The sequence below is a fragment of the Columba livia genome, chromosome 27 (genome assembly GCF_036013475.1).
Source record: "Columba livia isolate bColLiv1 breed racing homer chromosome 27, bColLiv1.pat.W.v2, whole genome shotgun sequence".
Taxonomy (NCBI): domain Eukaryota; kingdom Metazoa; phylum Chordata; class Aves; order Columbiformes; family Columbidae; genus Columba; species Columba livia.
Genome location: NC_088628.1, coordinates 3190923 through 3216206, shown reverse-complemented (window position 1 = coordinate 3216206; position 25284 = coordinate 3190923). Strand labels below are relative to the sequence as shown.

The following is a 25284-nucleotide window of genomic DNA, read 5'->3' as shown; positions in this document are numbered from 1 at the left end:
CGAGCCAGCACTGGGCCCTTGTGGCCAGGAAGCCAATGGTACCTGGGGTGGGTTAGAAGGGGGTGGTCAGTAGGTCAGAGAGGTTCTCCTGCCCCTCTGCTCTGCCCTGGGGAGACCACACCTGGAATATGGTGTCCAGTTGTGGCCCCTCAGTTCCAGCAGGACAGGGAACTGCTGCAGAGAGTCCAGCGCAGCCACCAAGATGCTGGAGGGAGTGGAGCATCTCCCGTGTGAGGAAAGGCTGAGGGAGCTGGGGCTCTGGAGCTGGACAAGAGGACACTGAGGGGGGACTCATTCCTGGGGATCAATATGGAAAGGGGGAGTGTCAGGAGGATGGAGCCAGGCTCTTCTGGTGACAACCAGTGACAGGACAAGGGGCAATGGGTGCAAACTGGAACACAGGAGGTTCCACTTAAATTTGAGAAGAAACTTGTTGGGGTGAGGGTGGCAGAGCCTGGCCCAGGCTGCCCAGGGGGTTGTGGAGTCTCCTTCTGTGCAGACATTCCAACCCGCCTGGACACCTTCCTGTGTAACCTCATCTGGGTGTTCCTGCTCCATGGGGGGATTGCACTGGATGAGCTTTCCAGGGCCCTTCCAACCCCTCACACTCTGGGGTTCTGTGACACTCCATCCCAGACTACAACTCCCAGAATCCCTCGCGGTACCATACGCGCCTGCGCGCCGCGGCGCCGGCTGCTCATTGGTCACTGGTGCAGCCGCCATTTCGCGCCCTGACTCAGGCCTCTCAGTGGCGCAGCGCTGTGGGCGGCTCCGCCCCTCTGCCCGGTGCTGCGGAAACTTGCGGCGACCACTCCGGCGCCGCCCCGGGGCCGCCCCGCCACTGTCCCGGCTCCCGCCCGGCAAACCGGCAGGCCTCGAGCCCGGGCATAAGGACCTAGCGGCACCCCGCTGACCCTCACCCAGCTATCCAATCAGCACCTCCGGCGGGCCAGACTGACAGCTTTCTCCTCCAGTCAGCAACGGCCGCCGCGCTAGCCAATCGGGAGGCAGCGGCGAGGCCGGCGCCGAGGTTCCCGCCCACCCTCCTCGCGAGACGCGGGCGGGAAGGGGGCGGGGCGGGCGGAAGGGCAGGTCACGTGGGGTGCGCTCCGCCTATCAGCGCGGCGAGGCGCGGGGTCGCCCCGGCTCCCGCCAAATACGAGCGGGAGCCCCCGGGGCGGGACCGGGACTGGGCCGTGACGAGTCTCGTTGGCCGCCGCTGCCGGGTGAGCGGCTGGAGCCGCGGCGGCTGCCGTGGCAGGTAGAGGCGAGCACGGGGTGTGCCGTGGGGCTGGGGTGTGTTTCTGGCGGCGGTTGGGGTGCGCGGGGCCTGTACCGGGGTAACAAAGGAGGCCCCGCGCCTCAGCACCGGGCCCGGGGCCGCCTCACCCGTCGCCGCCTCCTCCGCCCAACTTCCGCTTCCTCAGCCCGGCTACAGCGGGGCGGCCGCTGCCCGAGGAGCCGGGAGGGGGTGACGCTCCCCTCATCCCGGGGGTGCCAGCGGGGCCGCCCCGGTCCCTTTGTCCGGCCGGGCCCCGCTCCGCCGCGGGAGAGCTGTTGGGCGCAGCCGCCCGTCGGTTGTCTCTGGGAAGCGGGTGGGTCACCAGGAACATCTCACAGGTGTTTATTTATTGTGTTTTTTCCTCATAGCCATGGAGTGCAGAGACAAGGCGGCTGCTCCTCCGCGGAGGCTCGTCCAAGGTGAGGCTGCGGAGGGAGCGGCTGCCGCCTGGTGCGGGTTTGGGATGATAAAAAGGTGTCAGACACGGTTTTCTGAAACAGGTTGGCTTTGCAGCAATAAACAGTCCCTAAGTGGCTGATCTGTTTCAATTTTTGTTCTTATGAACTAATAAAACATCTTGATATTTGATTCCACGTCCTCCTCTCCCCCATAGAGTCACAAAATCATTTTGGTTGGAAAAAAAACCCTTAAGTCCAACCATAACCGAAATCTTGCAGTGCCCCATGTCCTGAGAACCTCCTGTCCGTCTGTCCAGCCCTCCAGGGATGGTGACTCCAGCACTGCCCTGGGCAGCCTGTTCCAATGTCCCACAGCCCTTTGGGGAAGAAATTGTTGCCAGATCCAACCTCAACCTCCCCTGGCGCAACTTGAGGCCGTTTCAATGACTTATACGATATGACTAAAATAATAAAACGTTGTTGTTGCAGCTCGGTTGCCGTTCAAACGATTGAATCCTGTACCAAAGGAGAAATACGATGCAGATTCAGAAATAAAGAAAGTAAAGAGCTCACAAGGTGGTTTTGGCCCAAGTAAGGATTCCTCCCTCGATGCATCTCATGCATCCCTGGACAACATGGAGAATGACTGTCAGTTGGATTCAGATGTGAGTTTTTCTCCAAAACTTGTCAATGAAAAGGGTCCTTTAGACCATTTTATACAGAAAAACACAAAAGATAACACAAATGAAACTGTAATTGTTATTGACCTGACAGAGGGCTCTACCCACAGACTAAGAGATGATGTAGACCACGTTGATTCAAAAGCATCTTCATGCCCACCTATAACTAATGGTGCATTAGGAAAAGAAAGAAACCAGTTGAGTTGCCTGAATTCCACTCAGAGCAGCCAGCTGGATGATTCGATGGAGACTGATACGCGGTGCGAAGCTGTAGCGAACAAAAATGAAGATTTGGTTGATGGGATCCCGCCGCGTTCTGGATTAACAGAGCGTAACGATGTGGAAAACGCAAAGGGAAACCAGAGTGAACTGAAGGACGTCATCTTCGAGGGGAAGATGCCCGTGGTGCTCCTGGAGGATATTATGACGGCAAAATCTCCCCAGGTTGCTTCTCTGGATGGGAGCGTCGTGTCGGAAAATGAGACCATGGAATCGTCTCACGAAGGAGACTCCGGACTTACCAATTCCTCGCTAAGCTCTCGCTCTGTGAGCTCACCCGAGGTGCAGCCCGCTGCAGAAACAAAGAGAAACACGAGTCCTTTAGCTGCCTCGACGCCTGTTAGGAAGGTTGGTCTCTTGTTTTTGGTTTGGTTTTTAAAGCTATTGCGTTGCGGATAGGCTGTGTGGTTTCCTGCGTCTGCCGTGGAAAGGATGGATGGGATGTTCACAATGATCGCGAGACGCGTGGAAGGTGGTGTTGATTTATTCATAAGATAATTGTTGCTCTTTTGAATCTTCCTTGAAATCCTATAGCTAAAGGATTTAAATCTTGCCTGCTTTTTAGCTGCTGGTGTATTTGCATCATGTGAATGTAACTTTGAACTTCGTTACAGGTGTGGTTTTTATATATGTATATTTATTTTATGAATTGTGTGTCCTGGGACCTAATGTTTTCTAATTGAAATAAGGACAGTGTCAAAAGCAGCTTTGCCCATGATGTGATGTTTTACAGTTCTGCCCCGCTCTAATTCCTGCGGGCGGTTGTTAACCTGGTACCAGTTAGTGCAGATATATTTTCCAGCTCTGAATTTCTGCAGCCGTGCCACAGAAAATGCTTTTAAGTGGAAGCTCCGGTGCATTGGCAGAACTGCAGGTGTGTGTGTGAGGATGGAGGACGAGCCTGGTGCTCTCAGCCGCCTTGTTATAGGCAAGCAACCCTAAAATATTGTAATTTTTGGTGCCAGATTGAAGGGGAAGCGTCTGAGGGCACCGGGATCTGCTGAGGCTGCCGAAACATTCACATGGCTCAAATATCTTTGTTTTGGGGACCAGAGGAGTGGGGTGTAACATGGGGGTCCACAGTGAAACCCATGAAGCAGAACACTCCTGATGAACGTGCTTGGGCGCTGTGGCTAAGCCTCGCCTACATTTAGGCTGGACTATCTGGTTTTGCTCGACTCCATCGCTAGAAGGCAAAATGAGGACAGTGTTGAGGGGTGGGTTGATGTTGTGCTGCCGGAGGTGAGAATTGAGTGTGTGGTTTGGGGAAAGCAGCCAGAATCTTCCTGCTGATGCCACCTTGAGCCTTTTAAGAAAGATTTTAAACAATTATCCCCCAGGTATTAAAGGAGAAACGGTCCCGCAGGTGAGGAAAAGCCTCGCTGGCCTGGAGGAGGGCAGGTATGGATGGGTTAGAGCTTGGAGCTCACGCTGTGACGGGTCTTTCCATTTCTTCTGCCTGTCAGAAAAACAATCAATTCTTCTACTGTTGAAACTCGCAATCTTTGGTCTCTAAGATAAATGTATAAACTCAAGCAGGCGTGAAGTATTTCCAGTGTAGCAGAACAAATAAAAAGAGTACTTGTCTCCTGATGTAATACATCAGTGTAAACGAGTTATTGGTTTTCTGGGACGTGAGGTGAGGACGGAACAGCCCAGGTGGGAATTCTGCACCTCCACCTGTACAGGCGTCTGTCCTGGCGTGTTTGTTTTCCCAGTTGGAAACAGCATCGATCAGCTGCGTTTCCCAGTTGAAATAACTTTTATGTTGTATCAAATACATCCTTGGTACCTTATACTGCGAGTGGCAGGAGAAAGAAGAGGAGGATGCAAGAAACCAAGCCATAGTATGCTGAAATATTGACAAATTCAGCCTCTGAACAATGCTCTTAACCATAAAATACCTTATTTTCACCTCTAAATAACAGCTTTAGGAGAAGTGAGAAGCGTGACCTGTTGGGAGCTCAGGGTTGATTCGCTGGTGCTGGTGGAAGAGCAAGAGGGCTGTGATTGCAAGAAGGAACAGCGTTAAAATACGAGTAATAGACCTTGTGTTCAGGAAGAGTTAAATATTGCAAGAGTAAGTGGTAGGATGCAAGAAAAAGAAAAACCAAACAAAATTAAACCAAGTTCAACTTGAAGGAAGTGACTTTGCTCTAATTAAGTGTCCTCGGTTGTGCCCTCGTGATTTGGAGCAGCTCTGGCTTCTGTTTGTTTTTCTACACATGATATTCCCTTGCAAATGCTACTTTGGAGCTGAGTAGACCGGAGGGATTTGTTTATGCAAAGCGTAGTAATGTGAGGACTTAATGTAAACCGAAGCGTTTAGATGTAGTCAGGCTTAAATGGCAACCGGGGAGATTAGATACGTGTGAACTGTGTTCTGTGCTGAAGGAACGCTTGAGTTGCTGGCTGCGCCGATATGCAAGAACAATGTTAATATAATACAGATAAAACTTGCTGTTCTCTAAGAGTTCTTGTGCCTTGTGGGAGGGGAATCATGCTGATATCTAAAACTCGCCTTTTATTGTTCCAGGTATCCCAGAAATGCCCCAAAAGCTCGGCGGAGAAGGAGAAGCTGCGATTGCAAAGAGTAAGGTGTTTTCCTCAACGTGTGAACCTAACCCGCTGTGCTTTTGGAATATTCCGCAGAGCCCTTTGGGTTTCATCTTAGTCCATTTCCAGCATCTCTCTCCCTGTTTTCCCTCGTTTATGAATATGGAAGAATCTTAACACATGCAGTTAAAGCACTTGGCTTCTTCCAAAGCTTCCTAATGCGGACGGAACCAAGTGTGGGTGGCCTGCGCTGCGTTTCTGGGCGCTTTGGGAAGATGTTTTAGAAGCTGTAAATATTGCTGCCTGATTGTCAAAATGCTCTAAGTGGACACATCCAAGTGGCATCTTTGAAAGCCTTTTATTTATTCCTTTCATTTATTCCCTCTCTTTATTCCTGCTTTGTCGTTCTCACCCTTCCCCCTTTCAAGCCAGAAAACGCAGGGTCTGGTCTTCATTAATAAATGAAGCAAATAGGCCCCATGTTTATATCTTGCTGAAGAACCTGCTGGAAATGCTCAAGCTCTGGTCTCTGTTTAAGCTGCGCTTAAGGAACTGTGTTTCTTAACAAAACGCCAAGAATTTTGCTGCCCGTTCTGCTCTCAGTCCTAAAATGCTAAATATAAAGGACGCTGATGGATCACATGGAGTTCTTGAGCTGCACGAGCTGGAAAACTGGGTGGTATTTATAAATTCTGATTGTTTCTTAGTTACTAGTTCGTTAAGCTGGTAGAAGGGACTGTTGTGGTGGTTTTGTACAAGCTGTATGCGGCTGAGCCTGCTCCCGAGATGCTTTTTACAGCGCCCCACGTAGAAATCCAATCTGTTGTTTTCTTCCATCCTATATATGTGTTAAAAATATCAGTAATGTGGGGGAGAGACGAGAAGGGAAGGTTTATTACACTAAAATTAAATAGAGCCGCCAATCTTGCTGAAAACTTCACACCAAACTCCCCAGTAGATTTTTCACTGGTGTCAGTTCTGACAATATTGGCTTGTTTGGGTTTTTTTTGCCATTGGCACCACTCGGTGTGTCGATCGCCTTCTGCGGTTATTGGTACGTTGTGCCACTGTTTTGAGTCTCGATGCTGCCAAGAGGAGACGCGAAATAAATAAAATCGAGTTGAAAATACACAGTGGGGGATATTTGTGTGTCTGAGCACAGACATAGCTTGTTTCCCGCAGCATCGGGAGGCCACATTTCTTGAGTTTGTAACCTTTTAATAAGTGTTTTTCATCTTTGATGTGTCAGCAGGTCCATGATGAGCATTTCACTTGCTTTGGGAGGGAATTCTGTGAAGGGCAACACTTTGAATGTCATTTTCCCCACATAGTGCCCCTTAACTAAGCTTAGGGCACCTGGTGTTTTCTGATTATCTACCAGACTAACACAAGTGATGATTTTTTGGTGAGCTCCAGGTCTTATGAAGCAGCTGCACAGTCCAGAGTTTGGAGACTCCTGAGATAGAGGAAAAACATTGTCAGAAAATCCATGTGGTTCTATAGGACAAAATCAGATCGAATGATCTTTTCAGACTTTACACCATGGTCCCCACGCATTGATAGAAAAGCGTGAAAGCTTAGCTCAGATTTCTAAATGAAGTATTTTGGAAACAATCCGAAACCTTAAAATAAATAATATTTTAAGAGGGCGTAAAAAAATTCCCATCTAATTTTCCGTAATGCCACATGAAGTGACTCAAGTAGAACACAAAGCTTTCCTTGGTGCTTAGAGAATGGAAACACCTCTATTTTTTAGGAGAACAGAGCAATTATTGCTGAGCTGGCTCATGTATCCGCGGTTCACAACTTATGTCCTGCGATAACTAGAAATTATGCTGGAGGCCAAGGGTGCGGGCAGGAGTTGACTCCAGTATCTCAGCTGAAGAAATGAAGTCCTCATTTTACTCAAGTTTCTTCTGCGAGCAGCTATTACAAAAAGAAAATGTGCTTAATGCTTTGTTTCAGGACCAGGAACGCGCGGACAAGCTGCAGAAGCTGCAAGCGGAAAGGGAGGAGAAGGGGAGGCTGAAAGAAGAAGCGAAAGCGGCGAAGGAGCGAGCCAAGGAGGAGGCCAAGAAGAAGAAGGAAGAAGAGAAAGAGCTGAAAGAGAAAGAAAGGAGAGAAAAGAAAGAGAAAGAAGAAAAGGAGAAAGCCGAGAAGCTGCGGGTGAAGGAGGAGAAGCGGAAGGAGCGGCAGGAAGCATTGGAGTAAGTGGCTGAGGAATAACCTGTAATGATCATAGAATCCCAGAATGGACTGGGTTGGAAAAGCCCTCAGAGCTCATCCAGTCCAAGCCTTGGTCCAACTCCAGCCCATTGACTTGATCATGGCACTAAGTGCCATGGCCAATCTCAGTTTCAAAACCTCCAGGGCCGGTGAGTCCAGCACCTCCCTGGGCAGCCATTCCAATGCCTGACCACTCTCTCTGCAAAGAATTGCTTTCTCATCTCCAGCCTCAATTTCCCCTGGCAGAGTTGAAGCCCATGGCCCCTTGTCCTATTGCTGATGCCTGGGAGAAGAGACCAATCCCCACCTGGCTAGAACTGCCCTTCAGGTAGTTCTGGAGAGTGCTGAGCTCAGCTCTAAGCCTCCTCTTCTCCAGACTAAACAAGCCCAGCTCCCTCAGCCTCTCCCCATGGGTCTTGTGTTCAAGTCCCTTCCCCAGTCTTGTTGCTCTTCTCTGGACCCGCTCCAGCACTTCAATCTCTTTCCTGAGCTGAGGGGCCCAGAACTGAACACAATACTCCAGGTGTGGCCTCCCCAATGATGTGAGCGCCTTTCCATACGTACCTTTAGTGTCCCATCTAGAGGCTCCACTGCTTAAACAGCATGTGCCTCTTTGTCGCAGGAATATTTTAAACTCTTGACAGACCCTGTACGCCAGTTTCAGTGCTGCTTTTTGCACGCAGGCTGACCTGGGCTTCTGTTGCAAAGAGCCGTCGTGCTCCACTGAATCTTCCCTTTATGACCAATCTCGCTTGTACTTTTGCAATTTGCTGGCGCCCCGTCTGTTGAGGAAGTTGCTTGTAATTTGATAATACCAATAAATACCCTTTCCTGGTGTTGAGGGAAGCTTGGAGCAGCCTGGCTACTTTGTGGCTAGAACAGGTCAATATTTGCTCTCAAAGGGATGAAGAGAGATTTCTGCAGGCTTAACCAAGCGTGCTCCTTGGCTGAATTAATAGATTTACCTTTTTGCCTGGTGTGATAGGGTCTTAGTTAAGGTCTGGGGCTTCTCACCTCTTCCTCAGTGCAAATAAACACTTCATGAGTTGTGACATTTCAATGAACTTTGTATTAAAGGGCAAAACTTGAGGAGAAGAGAAAGAAAGAAGAGGAGAAACGGTTAAGAGAGGAGGAAAAGGTAAATGCTTTGTCTAGCTTGTCTCTAAACTGTCCTGCTACAGTGAAATGACATTAATGAGCCCCTGGGGTTCTCCAGGGAGCAGAGTTGCTTTTACCTCTTAGTCTTTTCTGCATTTGTTTTTTTCAATGCCCATGAGTTGAACTCTCTCCTTTGTCTTAGCAATGACATTGGAATCCATAGAGAAGACAATGACTTTTTGTGTTGAGTTACAGGAGCTGGTAAATGACTGAACTTTGCGTTATGCCTCGCTAGGTTTGAAGTTGGGTCATGCATCAGCTCACCTTGAATTGTAAGGTTTTGTCCTACCTTTGTGTTTGTAATTTGGGTTTTGATTCTGATTTCAGCGCATTAATGCTCAGAAGGCAGAAATTACGAGGTTCTTCCAGAAACCAAAGACTCCACAAGCCCCGAAGGTGAGGTGTTGCCATTCCTGCGTTTTGGTGGTCTAACAAGGACTCTGATTTCCTTCTGATCCATCCTTTGGATCTTCTTAGCTGGACAAAACATTAGTATTTCATACTTCCTCATTTTAAAAGTGTAATGAATTTTTTAAAAGTCTGTGACCAGTGCAGAGAGACTACAAAAGAAGTTTTGTAGTCGCTTTAGTAAAGATCTCAGCTCTGTCTTCTGCTGTAAAGACTTAGACCCCCTTGGAAGGTCTGTTGGAGTCTCAGATAGGACGGGCTTAGCCTAAATCTTCATTCAGACATCACCTTATATTGAGGTTTGGTTCATATCTTGAATGTGTTGCTACTGTGGTGTCTCAGGTGTTCAGGCCCTAACGATCCCCACTTAACCTTTCAGATTCTGGCTGGCTCTTGTGGGAAGTTTGCTCCTTTTGAAATTAAGGAGAACATGGTCTTAGCTCCCCTCTGTCGTGTCGCCCCGGACCCAGACATCCTGGAGCAGCTGGATAAGCTCCTGCGTGCACAAAACAGCGACGTTTCTTTCTTGAGGGACCTAAAGTGTCGTAAACCGCGTAAAACTGGACCTACTTTTGTCAGTAGCAGCGCTGACATAGTCAACAGGTTAGTCTGTGTTTGGGGGGGTTGCTTTGCTTTGCTTTTTTGTTTTAATGAAGCACAAAATGGCTTTGGGGTAGTAGTGTTCTAATATGTACCGAGGATGATGTCGTCTCTTCACAGCGACGTGGTGGTTGTGGATAACTGCAAAACAGGCGCTGATCCTGAAAGGGGGAAATTCGGTAGAATGAAATTTCTGCAGTTTTGTGAGAATCACCGCCCCGCGTACTGGGGCACGTGGAACAAGAAAACCACTATGATCCATGCCAGGAATCCTTGGTCGAAGGACAGTGTAAGCGTGGTTGGATTCTTTTATTTCTTTATGCTCTCAAAGTGAATTTGTGGTTGGGCAAATTCACCCGTTCCATGGCATTTCTGATCCGCTTGCGCGTTCCCGTTTTGAAACCCTGGGTGGGATCTGGTGTCGTGCTTTCAAATTATTGACAGAAATGGTGTGTTGGCTTCTCTTCCAGAAGCTGCTGGACTACGAAGTAGATAGTGATGAAGAATGGGAAGAGGAGGAACCTGGAGAAAGCCTCTCCCACAGTGAAGGGGTAAGGATTCCTGCTGGAAGAACAGCTTTCTGAACCAATTCCTGCTGGAAGAACAGCTTTCTGAACCAATCGCGCTTGTCAGTGTGATTTCTAATAAGCAGAGTTTTCTTTTTAGGATGATGAAGAGGAGGGAGAGGATGAAGATGATGACGATGGGTTTTTTGTACCCCATGGGTACCTATCTGAAGATGAAGGAGTGACAGAAGTAAGTGAACTGGGTGTCGCTGGATTTCCATCTCCATTTCCAATGAATCTATAAGAAATATTGGCAGAGGAAGACAGCCTGTAGTCTTGGCAGCAATGTAGCTTGTATCTAAACTTCTGTAGCTCAGGGAACACGGTAAAAACCTGGGTTTAAAGAGCTTTTGTTTTCCTTGGGCTGGACGTATCAAGTTCTTTCTCTCCTGTTGCTTCAGGAGTGCGATCCAGAGAATCAGAAAGTTCGTCAAAAGCTGAAAGCAAAGGAATGGGATGAGCTGATGGCCAAGGGGAAGAGGTTCCACGTTCTACAGCCTGTGAAGATCGGCTGTGTCTGGGAAAGCGCAGAACACGACAGCAGCGCCAACGCAGACCTGAAGGTTCTCCAGCAGTTCGCAGCGTGTGTCCTGGATTCACCTGTTGCGGAGGAAGAACAGCAAACACAGAAATGCAGTAAAAAAAGAGCGAAAGATCAGCAAAGTAAGACCTGAAGGGCTAAATAGTTGCACTTAGACACTGTTGTATGCTGCTTTTGTTTTGTGCAGAGTGTCAAATTCAGAGTGATCTGATTATGACAAATGTGAAATCAGAGAATCTCTATAAGGGTTCTTGGAAAGGAGTTTTCCAGCGTTGTGTCCGCTGTGGCCTTAGTTATGCTCTCCAAAAACTCCTGCGGTGTATAATGTAGGAAATGAAGCCAACAGGACTCAGTAGGCTCAGATCTAGGCTGGCTTACTGGAAGTGCTCAAGCCCACCAACCTGTTTATTCATAGGGAAAGGATTTAGTTTTTGTGCCAAGTTTCAGTACTGAATATCTCCTGCATGTGATACAACACAAGGATGTCAATAGTGCACATAAAGGCTGGAATCGGGCTTGATGCTTTCACTTCAGGGGTCGTCATTATTGGGGGTGACTTCTCTAACATCCAGTGTAGCTCCTGTCACAATATCTAGAACAAATCTCAACCTATTTGTCTTCTTTCTGGAGCGCGTGTACTGATGGGTTATGTCAACCTGGCTTTTCCTGACGTTTAATCTGTTCTTTGCTGCGAACCTTTCCTCTCCGCAGTCCTTGGGCAGCTCCTGCCGCTGCTGCACGGCAACGTGAACGGGAGCAAAGTGATCATCCAGGAGTTCCAGGAGTGCTGCCGGCAGGGACTGTTCAGCGACATGACAGCGGCTGCCGATGGTGACACGAGCCCCACGAGCCCCCACGCGTCCCGGCCGCAGACGCCCGTGGGCGAGGATGGCACCGTCCCTTCCAAAGCCAGGCTAAAGAGAATAATTTCCGAGAACTCTGTGTACGAGAAAAGGCCCGAATATCGCATGTGCTGGTACGTCCACTCCGAGGTGCTGAAGAGTTTCGATCAAGAGCATCTCCCCGTCCCCTGCCAGTGGAACTACGTCACCCAGGTCCCTTCCTCGGGGAAGGAGGAGGCTGGCAGCGTGTTGGGAGCAGCTGCCCTGCAGACACCCCCCCCAGCAAAGAGGAAATCCAGCGGGACCGTGTCCATCACGAAATTCATGAAGAGACCTCGGGACACAGAGCAGGTGAGTTCACAGAATCCCAGAATGTCAGGGTTTGAAGGGCCCTGGAAAGCTCATCCAGTGCAATCCCCCCATGGAGCAGGAACACCCAGATGAGGTTACACAGGAAGGTGTCCAGGCGGGTTGGAATGTCTGCACAGAAGGAGACTCCACAACCCCCTGGGCAGCCTGGGCCAGGCTCTGCCACCCTCACCCCAAACAAGTTTCTTCTCATATTTAAGCAGAACCCCCTGTGTTCCAGTTTGCACCCATTGCCCCTTGTCCTGTCACTGGTTGTCACCAGAAGAGCCTGGCTCCATGCTCCTGACACTCCCCCTTTCCATATTGATCCCCATGAATGAGTCCCCCCTCAGTCTCCTCTTGTCCAGCTCCAGAGCCCCAGCTCCCTCAGCCTTTCCTCACACGGGAGATGCTCCACTCCCTTCAGCATCTTGGTGGCTGCGCTGGACTCTCTCCAGCAGTTCCCCATCCTTCCTGAACTGCGGTGTTGAAAGAACGAGGGGATGTAGCCCTGTGTTTTCAGCAGGTAATGGTCCTTGTGTGCCGCCTACATCCGCCATGAGCACACGCAAAATATTAAGCTACAGATCTTCATACAAAAAAAGCCACACCCCAACCTTTTTGTGGGGAAAGGAGTGAAATTATGTGGCTCTCAAGAGATGAGTTTCTTTTGTGTGCCTCCAGCTTGGTCTGTCTGTTCCATTTGAAATGTTGCTCTCCTGCTGTTCTTCCATTTTCCGTTGTTTGGCAGTGATTGCATCAAGGCTGTGAATAGTTTCTGAGTGGCTGCTTGGCCTTGATTTTACAGCTGTATGTAATTTGTATGCAGGTTTTTATGGACATGTATGGCTGCCAGATGTATAGCAGGGCTGGTGACTTACATCAGTTGCATGTGTACTGGTTAAATGCAGTTCCCAAGTGCTGCGATTCAACCCGTAACACTCTGTAAAGTCTCCGGCTTCTACTGTTGTACGTACAGCTTAATTTCAATGTTTTATAAAAATAATTCATAGGAACAAAATGAGGTGGATTTGGAGCAGTTACCTCCAAACCCAGAGGCAGGACGGGGTTTGTGCTGTTGCTGGATTTATTCCTTATCCCCTGGGGACAAAGGGCTGAGGAAAGAAGCCCCAGATGAGGCTTTTCATGCTTTTCCTTCCCACTCTATTCTTGGCTTCTTTGGCTTTACCCCTGAAAAAGCTCTGCATTCAAGTATTGATGGGGATCAGAGACTTGGGAGAAGCTGCTCAGCCTCCAAATTCCATCTGCTTGGGTTTTCTTTTTTCCTTATGCACTAAATAAAGGCAGAGATATAAATCTCCGCTTGGCACCCACTGGAAATTCTGCTTAGAACCAACTGCTTGAGCAGAAATAGCGAAACAAAGGCTACTAATGCTACTAAAAAGCAGAATGACATCACCGGCCTGAATTCTTCAAAGCTCTCGGAAGCGTCTTCAAATGGCCTTTGAGGTGCGGCTGCCCCGCGGCTCCGAGCAGAGGTCAGAGTCCTGAAAACCTTTCATGCCCGACCTCTAAATCAGCGCTGTTGAGCAACTGAGAGCCTGTTTAGCGAAGCTGGAGCTTGAGGAGGATGTAGGAGCGGTCGGAAGGTCACAACCAGCAGGTTTTCTGCCCCTGGCACCGATTTTTCTGCCCCTGGCACGTGTTTCTCTGCTGTGAAACTCACACCGAGACTCGTGTAAGTAAAGGTGCTCTTACATAAACCGCAGAGGGAGAAGAGCTCGGTGTCGCAGTGGGCAGCACCTGCACCGCGTGTAGGAGGCGAGTGCTTAATCTGAGAGCTCTAACTTTAATAAGGGATATAAATTTAAAATCTCTCCTCTTAGAACAGCTTGTAGGGGGTGGGGAGCAGGTTCTAGGTCTGAGGTTTCATCCCACAGTTCCAGTTGAGGGGAAAAAAAACCTGACAGAAACATTCGCAGCTGTTGAATTCTGGGTGGCTTCAGGTTTTGTCACTCCTTGTATTCATTTTCTCAATTCAAATCAAGTAGCTTGTGTTGCTCCCATGGCAGCAAATAAGGTCCGCAAGGAAGAACTGTCACCCTTCCCCGAATATAAACTAATTGGCAGCGATGAGGAGGGTTTGGGGGGAGAACGCGCTTCAAACTTGACAAGCAAAAGGCATTTTTCATCTTCAGAAAGAAGAAAGCATCCAAAATAATCAGCGGGGGGGGGAAGATTTCCCTGCCAGAAAAACAACACAACTGAGTCACTTCTCAATTAAGGTTAGCGCTGACTTTTCCCTGTGTAGGCTGCGGCGTTGTGTAACATCGGAGCAGGCGCTCGGCGTGTTTCCTGCTGTCCGTGCCACTGCGGATGGGCCTTTTGATCACAAAACAGTGTCTGTTGAAGCTGGAGGCTGCTTATTTTTCTTATTTTCTTATTTTTCTTCCCTTTCTTCCGATCCTGTGAGTGCCCATTGGGCCCTTGGCAGCACTGGCTGCACTTGGGCTCGCATGTTGTCACTTTACACCCTCAGGAGGAACAAAGCGTTCGAAATAATCAGCAGAGGGGGAAGAGATTCTCCTTAAAATAACCCAACCCAACCCAACCCTGAGTCACCGGTACCTTTGTTTGGTGTTTTCCCAAAGGCTGAAGCTGCAGAGATGGATGGATTTCAGGCAGACACTGAGGAAGATGAGGAGGATGACGACTGCATGATTGTGGATGTACAGCCAGGCCAAGGTGGGCAAATCAATTAAAGACGATCTCTTGGCCAATGCTTCTCCCACAAGGGAGGATACAAGAGCAGGACCGTGTCGAGCTGAACCTGTTGCAGTTTTTTTGCCGCATTTTTCATCACACCTTGTGCTCTTCTTTCTCTATATTTTATTCTACATACTTCTCTGCTTTGTATGTTGTATTCTAGGTGCTGCTTTGCTATTTATGGTCTTCTCTAACCTTCTCTTGCCTTTCCTTCCCTCCTCCCTCCAATGGACTAAATAAAGTGCTTGTGACTGGCATTTGGCTGCCAGTCTACCATTTATTTCATTAAAAAGTGAACACTGGGGTCAGTATCAGCAGCTTGGCCAATGTTGCTGCGCAGGCCTTGTCTCTGGAGCACAAAGATTTATGTCCAGAGCCCTTCCAGGACCCACAAGGTCTGAACGTAACTCCGCTCTGCCGCCTTCTCCAAGTCTTAGGTGGGCGCTGAATTGTCTGTAGGAAATAAAACCCGAGCTCTGTGTTGTTTGGCAGGTGAAGGATCTGAAAACACCGTTTGCTTTGCTCTAGAATCTAAGAATTGCTTTTATTTGTGTCCCAGTTCTCCCTTTGTAAAGAGCTTTCAGAGCTCTGCTGCCACAGCGCATCCCATCGGGAGCGGGATGCGGATGCGGCTCCTTTCATCTGCGCGACGTTTTAACTGCTCGATCGTACAGATCGGTGACGTTACACCCACCGCACGATCTGCTTCCAGCTCCTCTAAACCACTTTGCAAAACCTCCGAGCCCGTTCTTACCTCTCACAATAGAACTAAACACGGCTGGCACAACCTAGATTCATTTTGTATGTGTTCTAATTGATAAGAGCTCACGCATATCCCTCAAGCCTTGAATTCTACAAGGTGTCTGACCCTTTCTAGACGTTCTCCTTTCTACATTCCTCCTCTCGCCTCCCCAACAGCTGTTTGACAAGAAGCTTTTGCGTTTAATCTTAAGCCGCTTCTGCTCATTACGAGTCTGCAGATGAAAAGCCTCGCGTCAGGTTTGTCGCCTTCCTCGGGCTGCGTTGACACGCATGCAGCTCTATTTGTTCAGCTCTACCCGAGTCTAAAGCACCGAAAAGATTGTGAAGATCCTTTTTATGCTTGAAGTAATTCTTTTTTATTATTCTGGATTGATGGTTAACCCAGTATTAAAACCTCTTCTTTTAACATAGCATTGAAAAGACTTGCAACAGATTGGGGCGGACAACCTGAGACAGATAAAGCAGATAGTTAAATATGACAAGATTCATGAGGATTAAAAAAACCAAATAAAACAACAAAAAACACACCAAATAAAACCAAACCCAACACGTTTTCTACTTTGCAGATTCAACGTTGGCAGCTACCGAAACAGCCTCAGGATCCAGCGGCACAAGAGGCGCCGCTCACCAGGACACCGGCTCCATCAGCCCATCTAATCCAGTTTGAGACTTAAACGCCTACTAACTTCTCTGTATGTATGTAGAATGAATTAGAACGTTTTAAACCCTTGTGTATCTTTGAACGAGATACTTGAAAGTATTCCATATTTCTTGTAAAGAGAAGACAGCACTTTGTTCTGCTTCAGACCACATGGGAGCTTAAAGTTTTAGCTCTAGTTTTTAGCTTAAAAAAAAAAATACTGCATATTAATCTGTCCTTAATAAAGCATTATTGAAATTTTGATACTTCTTTGTAATGGAAGGTATCTAAGTTATCTCAAACTAGCGGAGGGATTTTGAAATAAGCTTATTGTGATGCCACTGGGGGAATGACTCTGTTGATAATGTTGTATAGCATGGCCGTGGGTATAAATGATGTACAATTATATTTGAATTTATGCTATCTGTATCATCCTGTTTGTGGTCTTACTTGTTCCAGAGAGCAGCAGCAGGTCTTTACCCTTTGGAAAAGAGGACAAAAAGCCCTACAACTTATTTCTCCTGGTTTTGGGATTGGATGGTGTTAATTACACCTCAGGGTAGGGATAGATGATGTCTCCTGTACCCCGCTGCAGCTTGATACACAAAAGCTGGTTTCTACCCTCAGAAAAACCTTAAGATTGAAGTATAAAGGACCAAACTTGCATCATATTTCTTCAGGGATATAACAAACTTGCTGGGGGTTTAATTATATTTGGATGGATTAGCTTCCTAAACTTGTGGTGGTAGTTTGAAGCTCAATCTCTCACCTGTAGGCAGCGTAATTATCTGTTGTCTGTCCCCTGGTCTGTCTGCAAGTGCCATGAAGTACCACGGCTGTACCAGTAACACCAGTACCAGCCCCAGCCCCGTCTTATTCCAAACCTCTCTGAGCAATGTGATTCAAATAACTTTGAACAGAACGGCGTCTTTAAATATTCCACTTAATCACGCTAGACATAATTTTCTCTAAATATATTCTCTCCAATAGGAGTTACAGTGCACACAGAAGCAAAAGGAAAAGCTGAGTTCTAAGCCCAGCCCTATATCCAGGCTCAGTCGATGGGTAATCCAGCCTAGTACTAGTGTCTAATCCCTCCTCTGAGGGAGGAAATTTGTGCTTCATCCCTGTCTTGGAAACACCTCGAGCAGTCACTGCCAGAACCTGGGTTTTAGGGCCATTCAGACCAGTCCCGTCTCTTACTGGGCCAGACTGGTTCAGCGTGTGGCTGCTGGAGCTGCGGAGGTGGCAGCAGGGCTGGTGTGACCTGGCAGAACCGACACTCCTGCTCTGCAGAGCCAAACCAACGTCATTCCTGAGGTCCCAGAGCTGGAAGCTCCAACAGTCTCTATGGGGGGAAAATAAGGGGAAAGTGTGAAAACCAGCAGCCCTGAATCCACTGCCCTTTATTTCATGACAGTGTCTGGACGCTGCAGAGAAGTTCTGGTTTCAGGGGACTCGCTGGCGGCTCCTCTCGTGACGCCTGAACATCGGCCATGACCGCAGCGTCCCAGGAGAGCGTCAGCAGCGCCGAGGGCACCTGCAACAGCAAAGGCAGAGCTGTTCAGCCACAGCGGTGTTCTGCTTCGCCCTCTTAACTCGCTGTGTGTGTTCACGCATAAAGAGCATCTGTATTATGGGGAAAGGCTGAGGGAGCTGGGTCTTTAGCTTGGAGAAGAGGAGACTGAGGGGTGACTCATTCCTGAGGATCAATATGGAAAGGGGGAGTGTCAGGAGGATGGAGCCAGGCTCTTCTGGTGACAACCAGTGACAGGACAAGGGGCAATGGGTGCAAACTGGAACACAAGAGGTTCCACTTAAATTTGAGAAGAAACTTGTTGGGGTGAGGGTGGCAGAGCCTGGCCCAGGCTGCCCAGGGGGGTTGTGGAGTCTCCTTCTGTGCAGACATTCCAACCCGCCTGGACACCTTCCTGTGTAACCTCATCTGGGTGTTCCTGCTCCATGGGGGATTGCACTGGGTGAGCTTTCCAGGGCCCTTCAACCCCTGACACTCTGGGATTCACAGACCCAGAAAAACTTAAAAAGCTTCAAAGAAAGGGGCCAGAGCACAATTTGGGGCACTGAAATCAGAACACACCAACGTGTCTCAGGTTATGAGCAGCAGATGCCTCTGACAACCTGAAGACCCTTTGGAAGGAGCTTTTATTTTATACTCACCAGCCCACATTCATTGAAGGCCAAGTTGTCATCGGTGAGTTTGAGACCCCCAGGTCCCAGCAGCTCAAAGGGCAGCCAGTCGTCTCTGAGCGCTCCTCTCACAAAGCTGTACAGCGCGGATACGGGTTCTCGTGCGTAAAAAGTCCCTGAGATGAGAAAACGAGGTGAGATATTGAAAGAGTCTCTGGCATCTACCAGATCTGACCTTTTTGTGGTAGATTTCGTGGGGCTCACGTACTGCTGCTAATTCTCTGAACTGCTTCAGTCACACAGAAAGAGCGTGATCCAACTGAGAAGCATCAAAGCAGAATCCCCAAAGAAAAAAGATATCACTGCAATTGTTGCATACCTCCACCAGCCCATAACAAAGGGCTGGGAAAGCCTGAAATGATTTCCAGAGTTCCACCACAAAATTTGAAGAGGATTTACACCGTTGTGTAGCCTGGCATGGCACCAACCACCTCACGCTGGTTCCTCTAACAACCTGCTCTAATGAGTCCGGCTTGTTCCAGTAGACTGGGAAGAGCACGCTGTAATTAATTAATTAACAGCGCTTTGAGATATTTTCCCCTCTGCTCAAGCCTGGTTTAAAATCCCAGCCCTGTGGAGGGCTCGGAAATGGGAAGAGTTCTCAAAGAAACGTTACCCCGCTCTGTTTTGTGTGGTTTTATCCCACCAGCTGTGTCCAACGCACCTCGAGCCCGCTTATCATTCAAGCTCCTGCACTCGCAAGTTTTCCTCAGGAGCTTTTTGGGGGCGCACAAAGAAAGGGTAACAAGTCTTTTTACCTTGGAGGATGTATCCATCGGGAAAGCGGACTCGCAGCAGCGTGTAGTTGTATTTCCGCATTTCCCTTTGTTCTTCTTTCTCCCGCATGGCTCTTGTCCTCAGCATCGAAGCTTTCTCCACTGCTTCTGTCCTTTAGGGAAAAAGCCATTTTTAGCGCAAATTACAAGTCCAAGACTCGTCCTGGGCCGTCAGGACCCTCCTGAGCGCACTCACCGGAGCCGCTGCTCCCGTTTGATCTCTTCTACTGTGAGGTTGTAAAAGTCATTGGGCAGCTCGAACCGAGCGGCTTCGGGGGACGGTTGAAACACGCAGAGCTGGCGATCGAGCTGCGCTCTCAGCGGCCCCGAGCTCAACAGCTGCTCTTTGTAGGCCTTGAGGTCTTCCAGCCTGCTCAGCATCTCTTCCTTCAGTACGTAATACTCCTCTGTGGTCTCTACAAGCAACAGGACGGGATTTGAGTCTCTTTGTTCTTTACGGGAAGAATGTACAAAATAGAAGGGTGAGGAACTCCAGAAAATGTGACATCTTAATGGGGAAATTGGAGGGTGAGCGGCTGTTTCTGTTACAGCTTTGGAGGAACATGGAAAGACATGGACCTGCCAGAGAGGGGCCAGAGGAGCCACAGGAATGACCCGAGGCTGGAACAGCTCTGCTGGGGGACAGGTGAGAGAGCTGGGGTGTTCAGCTGGAGAAGAAAAGCTCCAGGGAGACCTTAATGCGGCCTTTCCAGACTTAAAAAGGGCTGATAAGAAAGATGGGGACAGATTTTGAGCAGGGCCTGTTGTGATAGGACAAGGGGTGATGGTTTTAAACTAAAGGAAAGAGATTCAGGCTGGACATGAGGAAGGAATTGTTGCCCTGAGGGTGGTGAGAGCCTGGCCCAGGTTGGCCAGAGAGGTGGTGGATGAACCATCCCTGGAGACATCCCAGGCCAGGCTGGACGGGGCTCTGAGCAACCTGAGCTGGTGAAGATGTCCCTGCTCATGGCAGGGGGGGCACTGGGGAGCTGGGAAGGGCCCTTCAACACAAACCATCTGTGATTCCATGATAACGGCTTTTGTTACAGCTTGTGGAACATTCTTGCTGCCTCGCCAGCCTCCCTGGGACATCCCACCACCACTCAAACACCTGATTCCAGTTTAATACACTTGAATTTCTTGCCTTGTCCTGGAACAGGCAGCGTTTTTGTCTCAAAACCGACAGCCTGGAAAAATCTTTGTGTCCCCTCCAGGCAGCTTATCCTTTCCTGGAAGAAAAAGAAAGAATTTCAATGTTGTCTGCTCCAGGCAAAGACTTTCTCAGTGGAGAACCTGCAGGAGTCTCGACCTCACCTGAAACACTTTGTTCTGCAGTTTGATTTTCCGGTACTTCTCCTCCTCCGGATGGAAACAGATGTTATCCAAGTATCTGCAGAAAGAGGACATGTGGATCAAAGCAGGCACTTCACCACACGCCACTCCAAGGTATAAAAAGAGACCTCACAGTATTTCTTGCAGATAAGAGCTGAAAAACTGAGGGAAATTAAAGTAAATCAGCATTTTGTGCCCACATCAGACACAGGATGGTGGGGGCTGATGTCAACCCGCAGCTCTTCAACTAGCAGAATAACTCTTAAAATGAGACGCTGACCTTATTTCTTAATTAACAGTTAAGATGGTTCGAGTGTTTGGCTTTGGGTTTGCTTCCCGACAAGAAAATACAGGGAAGGACAAGCTCCCGGGGGCCGCATCTCACGTACTTGGCCACGGTCTCCACGCCCACGCGGACTTTCTCCTGGTCCTTGTTGAAGGTGTGAATCTCCATGATGGAGGCAGCGACCGGGTCTATGGAGAAATACTGGAGGAGAAGGAAAGAAGCTGGTCAGGGAGGAGTGTCGCGCTTGAGACGGACAAACGACATGGACCGAGTTCTTTCAAGATGAAAGTAATGGATGCCATTTATTGCTACAAGTGCATTTTTATACAATTCTACCAGTTCATGTGTCTTTTCACTATTGGTTACAAGTTACAGCACTAACATCTCATTGGTTAATTTTTCTATCATCTGTGTTATTCTGCTATCCCCTTCTCTCTCACGGGTACATCTCTCCTCTCTCCGGATACTCCTTTACTCCCATCCTTCTCAAGGGTAAATCTTAATATCTCAAGGCTGATCTCTACTCTCATATTTCCTGTCAAGGATTCCACAGACCCGCTGCAGTTTCCCACAGAGGAGCCGCAGCTGCTCCGCACCAAGGGACGTGGGGGCTTGTCGTGGTTTAACCCCGACCAGCAGCTCAGCACCGCGTTTGTTCCTCCCGCGGTGGGACAAGGAGGGAACCACAAGGTAAAAGTGCAGAAAAAAAACCCAAAAAGCCAAAATGTGAGTTGGGCTAAAGACAAATTAACAGGTAAAGGAAAACTGTATGTGCAAGCAAAGCAAAGGGATTTATTCGGTGCTTCCCGGTTCAGCCGTTTCCAGCGTGTAATTGACACTTTGCACCATGAATCTGAAACGTGGCACCATCTGAGCTGCGATGAAGAAAATTAACTCTGTCCCAGCCAAAACCAGTACGGGGACAGAGCTCCCAGTCCCAGCATTTTCAGGGAGGGCGCTGGGACAGGTGACAATGGTGACAATGGTGACAGGTGACAATGGTGACAGGTGACAATGGTGACAGGTGACAATGGTGACAGGTGACAATGGTGACAGGGGCAGAGCTGCTCTTTTTGGGGACAGCGGAGGGTGAAGATTTTACAAGGAGAAGGCAGCGGGGCGGGGACATCCCTGCTCGAGGGGACCCACACCACAAATCCCGTTAACGCGGGAGAACGGGACACCGCGCAGGTGGCAGACGCGGCGCCTACCGACTCGATGGCTTCTCTGAGGTGCTTTTCCTTCTTGTCTTTCCTCACGACTGCACCAGTCAATGGGCAGATGAAATAAACCCCCGAAACGGAGAGAGCAGCTGCCCCGTCCTCATCTGGGGAGGTGACAACCTACAGGAGACAGAACCAGGCGCTGAGCTGAGCGCAGGATGTGGTTTTTGCTTCTTTTTTGTTTTTAAATGCCCTGGCACACCTGCACAGGACAAGGACAGCGGGGCAGGAAGATGTGGGTCAAACAGCAGCATCTCTCATACCTTACCTTTTCCTCCTCCGAGAGCCCTTTCTCGCTGGCAGCTGCCTCGGCCATCAGCTCCTTCCTCACTACAAGAGACAAACCCGGGTTACCGCATCGCGGAGGTTCTGCCGATTCCTGAGGATTTCAGACCCCACAGGGACACAAATGCCCACCCAGGTGCTCTGTCCCTGGCTCGAGAGCCCATAAGCGAGTGTCACCAATGTTTCTATGACACCCAGGCAGCCGCTCAAGCCCTAAAACATCCTGGAGAGCTGAGCTGTTCCAACCTAGGATCGGATCGGAGTTCCCATCATCCCAGCCAGTCACAGAATCACAGAATCGCAGGATGTCAGGGGTTGAAGGGCCCTGGAAAGCTCATCCAGTGCAATCCCCCCATGGAGCAGGAACACCCAGATGAGGTTACACAGGAAGGTGTCCAGGCGGGTTGGAATGTCTGCACAGAAGGAGACTCCACAACCCCCTGGGCAGCCTGGGCCAGGCTCTGGCACCCTCACCCCAACAAGTTTCTTCTCATATTTCAGTGGAACCTCCTGTGTTCCAGTTTGCACCCATTGCCCCTTGTCCTGTCACTGGTTGTCACCAGAAGAGCCTGGCTCCCTCCGGACACTCCCCCTTTCCATATTGATCCCCAGGAATGAGTCCCCCCTCAGTGTCCTCTTGTCCAGCTCCAGAGCCCCAGCTCCCTCAGCCTTTCCTCACACGGGAGATGCTCCACTCCCTCCAGCATCTTGGTGGCTGCGCTGGACTCTCTGCAGCAGTTCCCTGTCCTGCTGGAACTGAGGGGCCACAACTGGACACAATATTCCAGGTGTGGTCTCCCCAGGGCAGAGCAGAGGGGCAGGAGAACCTCTCTGACCTACTGACCACCCCCTTCTAACCCACCCCAGGTACCATTGGCTTCCTGGCCACAAGGGCCCAGTGCTGGCTCATGGTCACCCTGCTGTCCCCAGGACCCCCAGGTCCCTTTCCCCTACACTGCTCTCTAACAGGTCATTCCCAACTTACACTGGAACCTGGGGTTGTTCCTGCCCACATTCAAGACTCTACACTTGCCCTGGTTCTATTTCATTACATTTCCCCCCGTCCCCACGCAGCCCGTGTCCCCACCCTGGTTCCTGATGGCCTCCTGGGACGCGGCCACCTTGGCCCTGGGCTTCAGCTCCATCCGCGCCAGCGCCGCGGCCGCCGCCATCTGCGCCTCGTCCGTCGGGCCCTGCCGTGGCTTCGGCGCCGCTTCGGCTCTCGGCTTCTCCTTGGGGACCCTGCGCGGAGGGAGCGGCGGACACGGCGGCGTCACCCACTCGTGACAGGGACACGGGGACACCGGTTGCTAACACGGAACGGTAATTACCGGCTGGGGAAGCGGCTGCCCCGGTGCGGCGGCATCGCTGCCCGGTGAGTGTCCCCCCCGCGGGTCGGGGAGCGCCGGACGCTGCTCAACAGCCGGTGCTGCCGGTCCCGGGGTCCCCCCCGCCCCGCAAAGCACCAGGGGCCCGCGACACCCGCCCGGCCGTGGATACGGGCAGCTGGGCAGAGCCGGACCAGCTCTCCCCGGTACCGGCAGCGCCCGGAGCGGCCTCACCCCCCGCCCTGGACCGCCGGTTACCGGAGGTCCCTCCCCTAGCCCGTACCGGGACGGATCCGAGAGCTTCTGCCCGGGCCCCGCGGTCTTGAACTTCAGGTCGGCCTTGATCTCCTGGAAAAACTTGCGCATGGCGGCGGCTCCGGGACAGCGGCACCGGGACAGCGACAGCAGCCGCCGCGCCCCCCGAGCTTCCGGCCCGCCCACGGCCCCGCCGCCGGAAGGGGCGTGTTCATCACAGTGCCGCTCTAGGCTCCCGCTACTTTATGACCTCCGCGGTCCTCCAGGGCCCGAGGAGAATGGCGGGGGCGGGCGAGACCGGGACCCCACGGCCCCCAGGCCTTGCTCTGCAGCCACCCCAGGAGGCACAGCAGCCCCAGCCTGAGCAAACCAGCCCCAAACGGTGGGAGCAAGTGCTTGCTCGCAGGGTGGCATCAAGAAACACACAGGAAGGCTGAGGGAGCTGGGGCTCTGGAGCTGGACAAGAGGAGACTGAGGGGGGACTCATTCCTGGGGATCAAGATGGAAAGGGGGAGTGTCAGGAGGATGGAGCCAGGCTCTTCTGGGTGACAACCAGTGACAGGACAAGGGGCAATGGGTTCAAACTGGAACACAGGAGGTTCCACTGAAATATGAGAAGAAACTTGTTGGGGGTGAGGGTGGCAGAGCCTGGCCCAGGCTGCCCAGGGGGTTGTGGAGTCTCCTTCTGTGCAGACATTCCAACCCGCCTGGACACCTTCCTGTGTAACCTCATCTGGGTGTTCCTGCTCCATGGGGGGATTGCACTGGATGAGCTTTCCAGGGCCCTTCAACCCCTGACATTCTGGGATTCTGTGAAACCAAAGAAACCAAGAAGCCAAACCTGCTGCTCCCGCCACCCCTCACTCCACTAATTCCCCCCCACTGTCCCTGTCACACTGTGGGTGACACACCGGGCACTGCCCATGGTTCATCAAATCATTTAGGTTGGACAAGAACTTTAGGATCACCGGGATGGTCCCGCTCGGCTCTGCCCAGCCCACATCTCCCCTGAGCGTGGTTTGTGTTTTGTACTCGCTGGCTCCTGTCACCCCGTCAAGTGGGGACTCGGCGCGGGGAGCAAACCCTTTGTGTTTCCATGGCCTCAAAGAGACACCGGCCTGGGTTAAAACCAGGTTTAAGAACTAGACAAGCTTCCAGCCTGGCTCCTTGCACCGTTTAGCTCCGGCTTAGCTGCCTTGAGCTCAAGTTTTAAAAGCAAAAGCAGGTAGAGCTGGACTAACCCTGTCCCCCAGTGCCGGTGGCCCTGTCCTCGTCACAGGGACAATTCCTGCCACCCCAACCACACAGGCCCCTCAGTCCTGGGGCACAGGGAGCCCCTGCCTGCCTTGTCCCATTCCCTATAGCCCTGTCCTCCTCCCTATGGCCCTGTCCCATTCCCTATAGCCCTGTCCTCCTCCCTATGGCCCTGTCCCGTTCCCTATAGCCCTGTCCTCCTCCCTATGGCCCTGTCCCATTCCCTATAGCCCTGTCCTCCTCCCTATGGCCCTGTCCCATTCCCTATAGCCCTGTCCTCCTTCCTACGGCCCTGTCCCCTACCTTATGATACTGTCCCACTCC

General features: G+C 50.6%; 2 protein-coding genes across 6 annotated transcripts; one reads left to right on the top strand and one right to left on the bottom strand.

The window, feature by feature from the left end:
* The first annotated feature begins 802 nt into the window (after positions 1-802).
* On the top strand, positions 803-16442 carry CHAF1A (chromatin assembly factor 1 subunit A). 4 transcript variants are annotated; one of them, XM_065042624.1, is made up of 15 exons: positions 803-1261; positions 1651-1701; positions 2170-2987; positions 5176-5232; positions 7161-7402; positions 8499-8559; positions 8907-8975; positions 9367-9590; positions 9708-9876; positions 10061-10138; positions 10254-10343; positions 10555-10816; positions 11406-11887; positions 14497-14590; positions 15940-16442. In XM_065042624.1, exons 2-15 carry the CDS (start codon positions 1653-1655, stop codon positions 16038-16040), a joined length of 2796 nt encoding a protein of 931 aa, XP_064898696.1. In that variant the 5' UTR covers positions 803-1261; positions 1651-1652; the 3' UTR covers positions 16041-16442. The 4 variants fall into 4 exon arrangements, with proteins under 4 accessions (XP_064898696.1, XP_064898693.1, XP_064898695.1 ...); XM_065042621.1 differs by having other exon boundaries at positions 807-1261; positions 10058-10138; XM_065042623.1 differs by having other exon boundaries at positions 1009-1030; positions 10058-10138.
* UBXN6 (UBX domain protein 6) lies at positions 15705-23916 on the bottom strand. Of its 2 annotated transcripts, none has more exons than XM_065042652.1 (11): positions 23735-23916; positions 23211-23365; positions 22107-22168; positions 21827-21958; positions 20719-20816; positions 20312-20387; positions 20142-20226; positions 19194-19413; positions 18980-19110; positions 18192-18337; positions 15705-17553 (listed from the first exon to the last, which is right to left on the bottom strand). In XM_065042652.1, exons 1-11 carry the CDS (start codon positions 23815-23817, stop codon positions 17425-17427), a joined length of 1317 nt encoding a protein of 438 aa, XP_064898724.1. In that variant the 5' UTR covers positions 23818-23916; the 3' UTR covers positions 15705-17424. The 2 variants fall into 2 exon arrangements, with proteins under 2 accessions (XP_064898724.1, XP_064898725.1); XM_065042653.1 differs by having other exon boundaries at positions 23211-23433; positions 23735-23895.
* Positions 23917-25284: the final 1368 nt, after the last annotated feature.

What these genes read in the sequence shown, in the direction of transcription:
- UBXN6 (XM_065042652.1), bottom strand. Translation starts at nt 23,817, where the DNA reads ATGCGCAAGTTTTTCCAGGAGATCAAGGCCGACCTGAAGTTCAAGACC. An exon ending in GGCTCTCGGAGGAGGAAAAG is followed by an intron (nt 21,959 to 22,106) that starts GTAAGGTATGAG and finishes TGTCTCCTGTAG; the next exon opens with GTTGTCACCTCCCCAGATGA. An exon ending in AAACGGGAGCAGCGGCTCCG is followed by an intron (nt 19,111 to 19,193) that starts GTGAGTGCGCTC and finishes TTTTCCCTAAAG; the next exon opens with GACAGAAGCAGTGGAGAAAG.
- CHAF1A (XM_065042621.1), top strand. Translation starts at nt 1,653, where the DNA reads ATGGAGTGCAGAGACAAGGCGGCTGCTCCTCCGCGGAGGCTCGTCCAA. An exon ending in AGCGCTGACATAGTCAACAG is followed by an intron (nt 9,591 to 9,707) that starts GTTAGTCTGTGT and finishes GTCTCTTCACAG; the next exon opens with CGACGTGGTGGTTGTGGATA. An exon ending in GACCTCGGGACACAGAGCAG is followed by an intron (nt 11,888 to 14,496) that starts GTGAGTTCACAG and finishes GTTTTCCCAAAG; the next exon opens with GCTGAAGCTGCAGAGATGGA.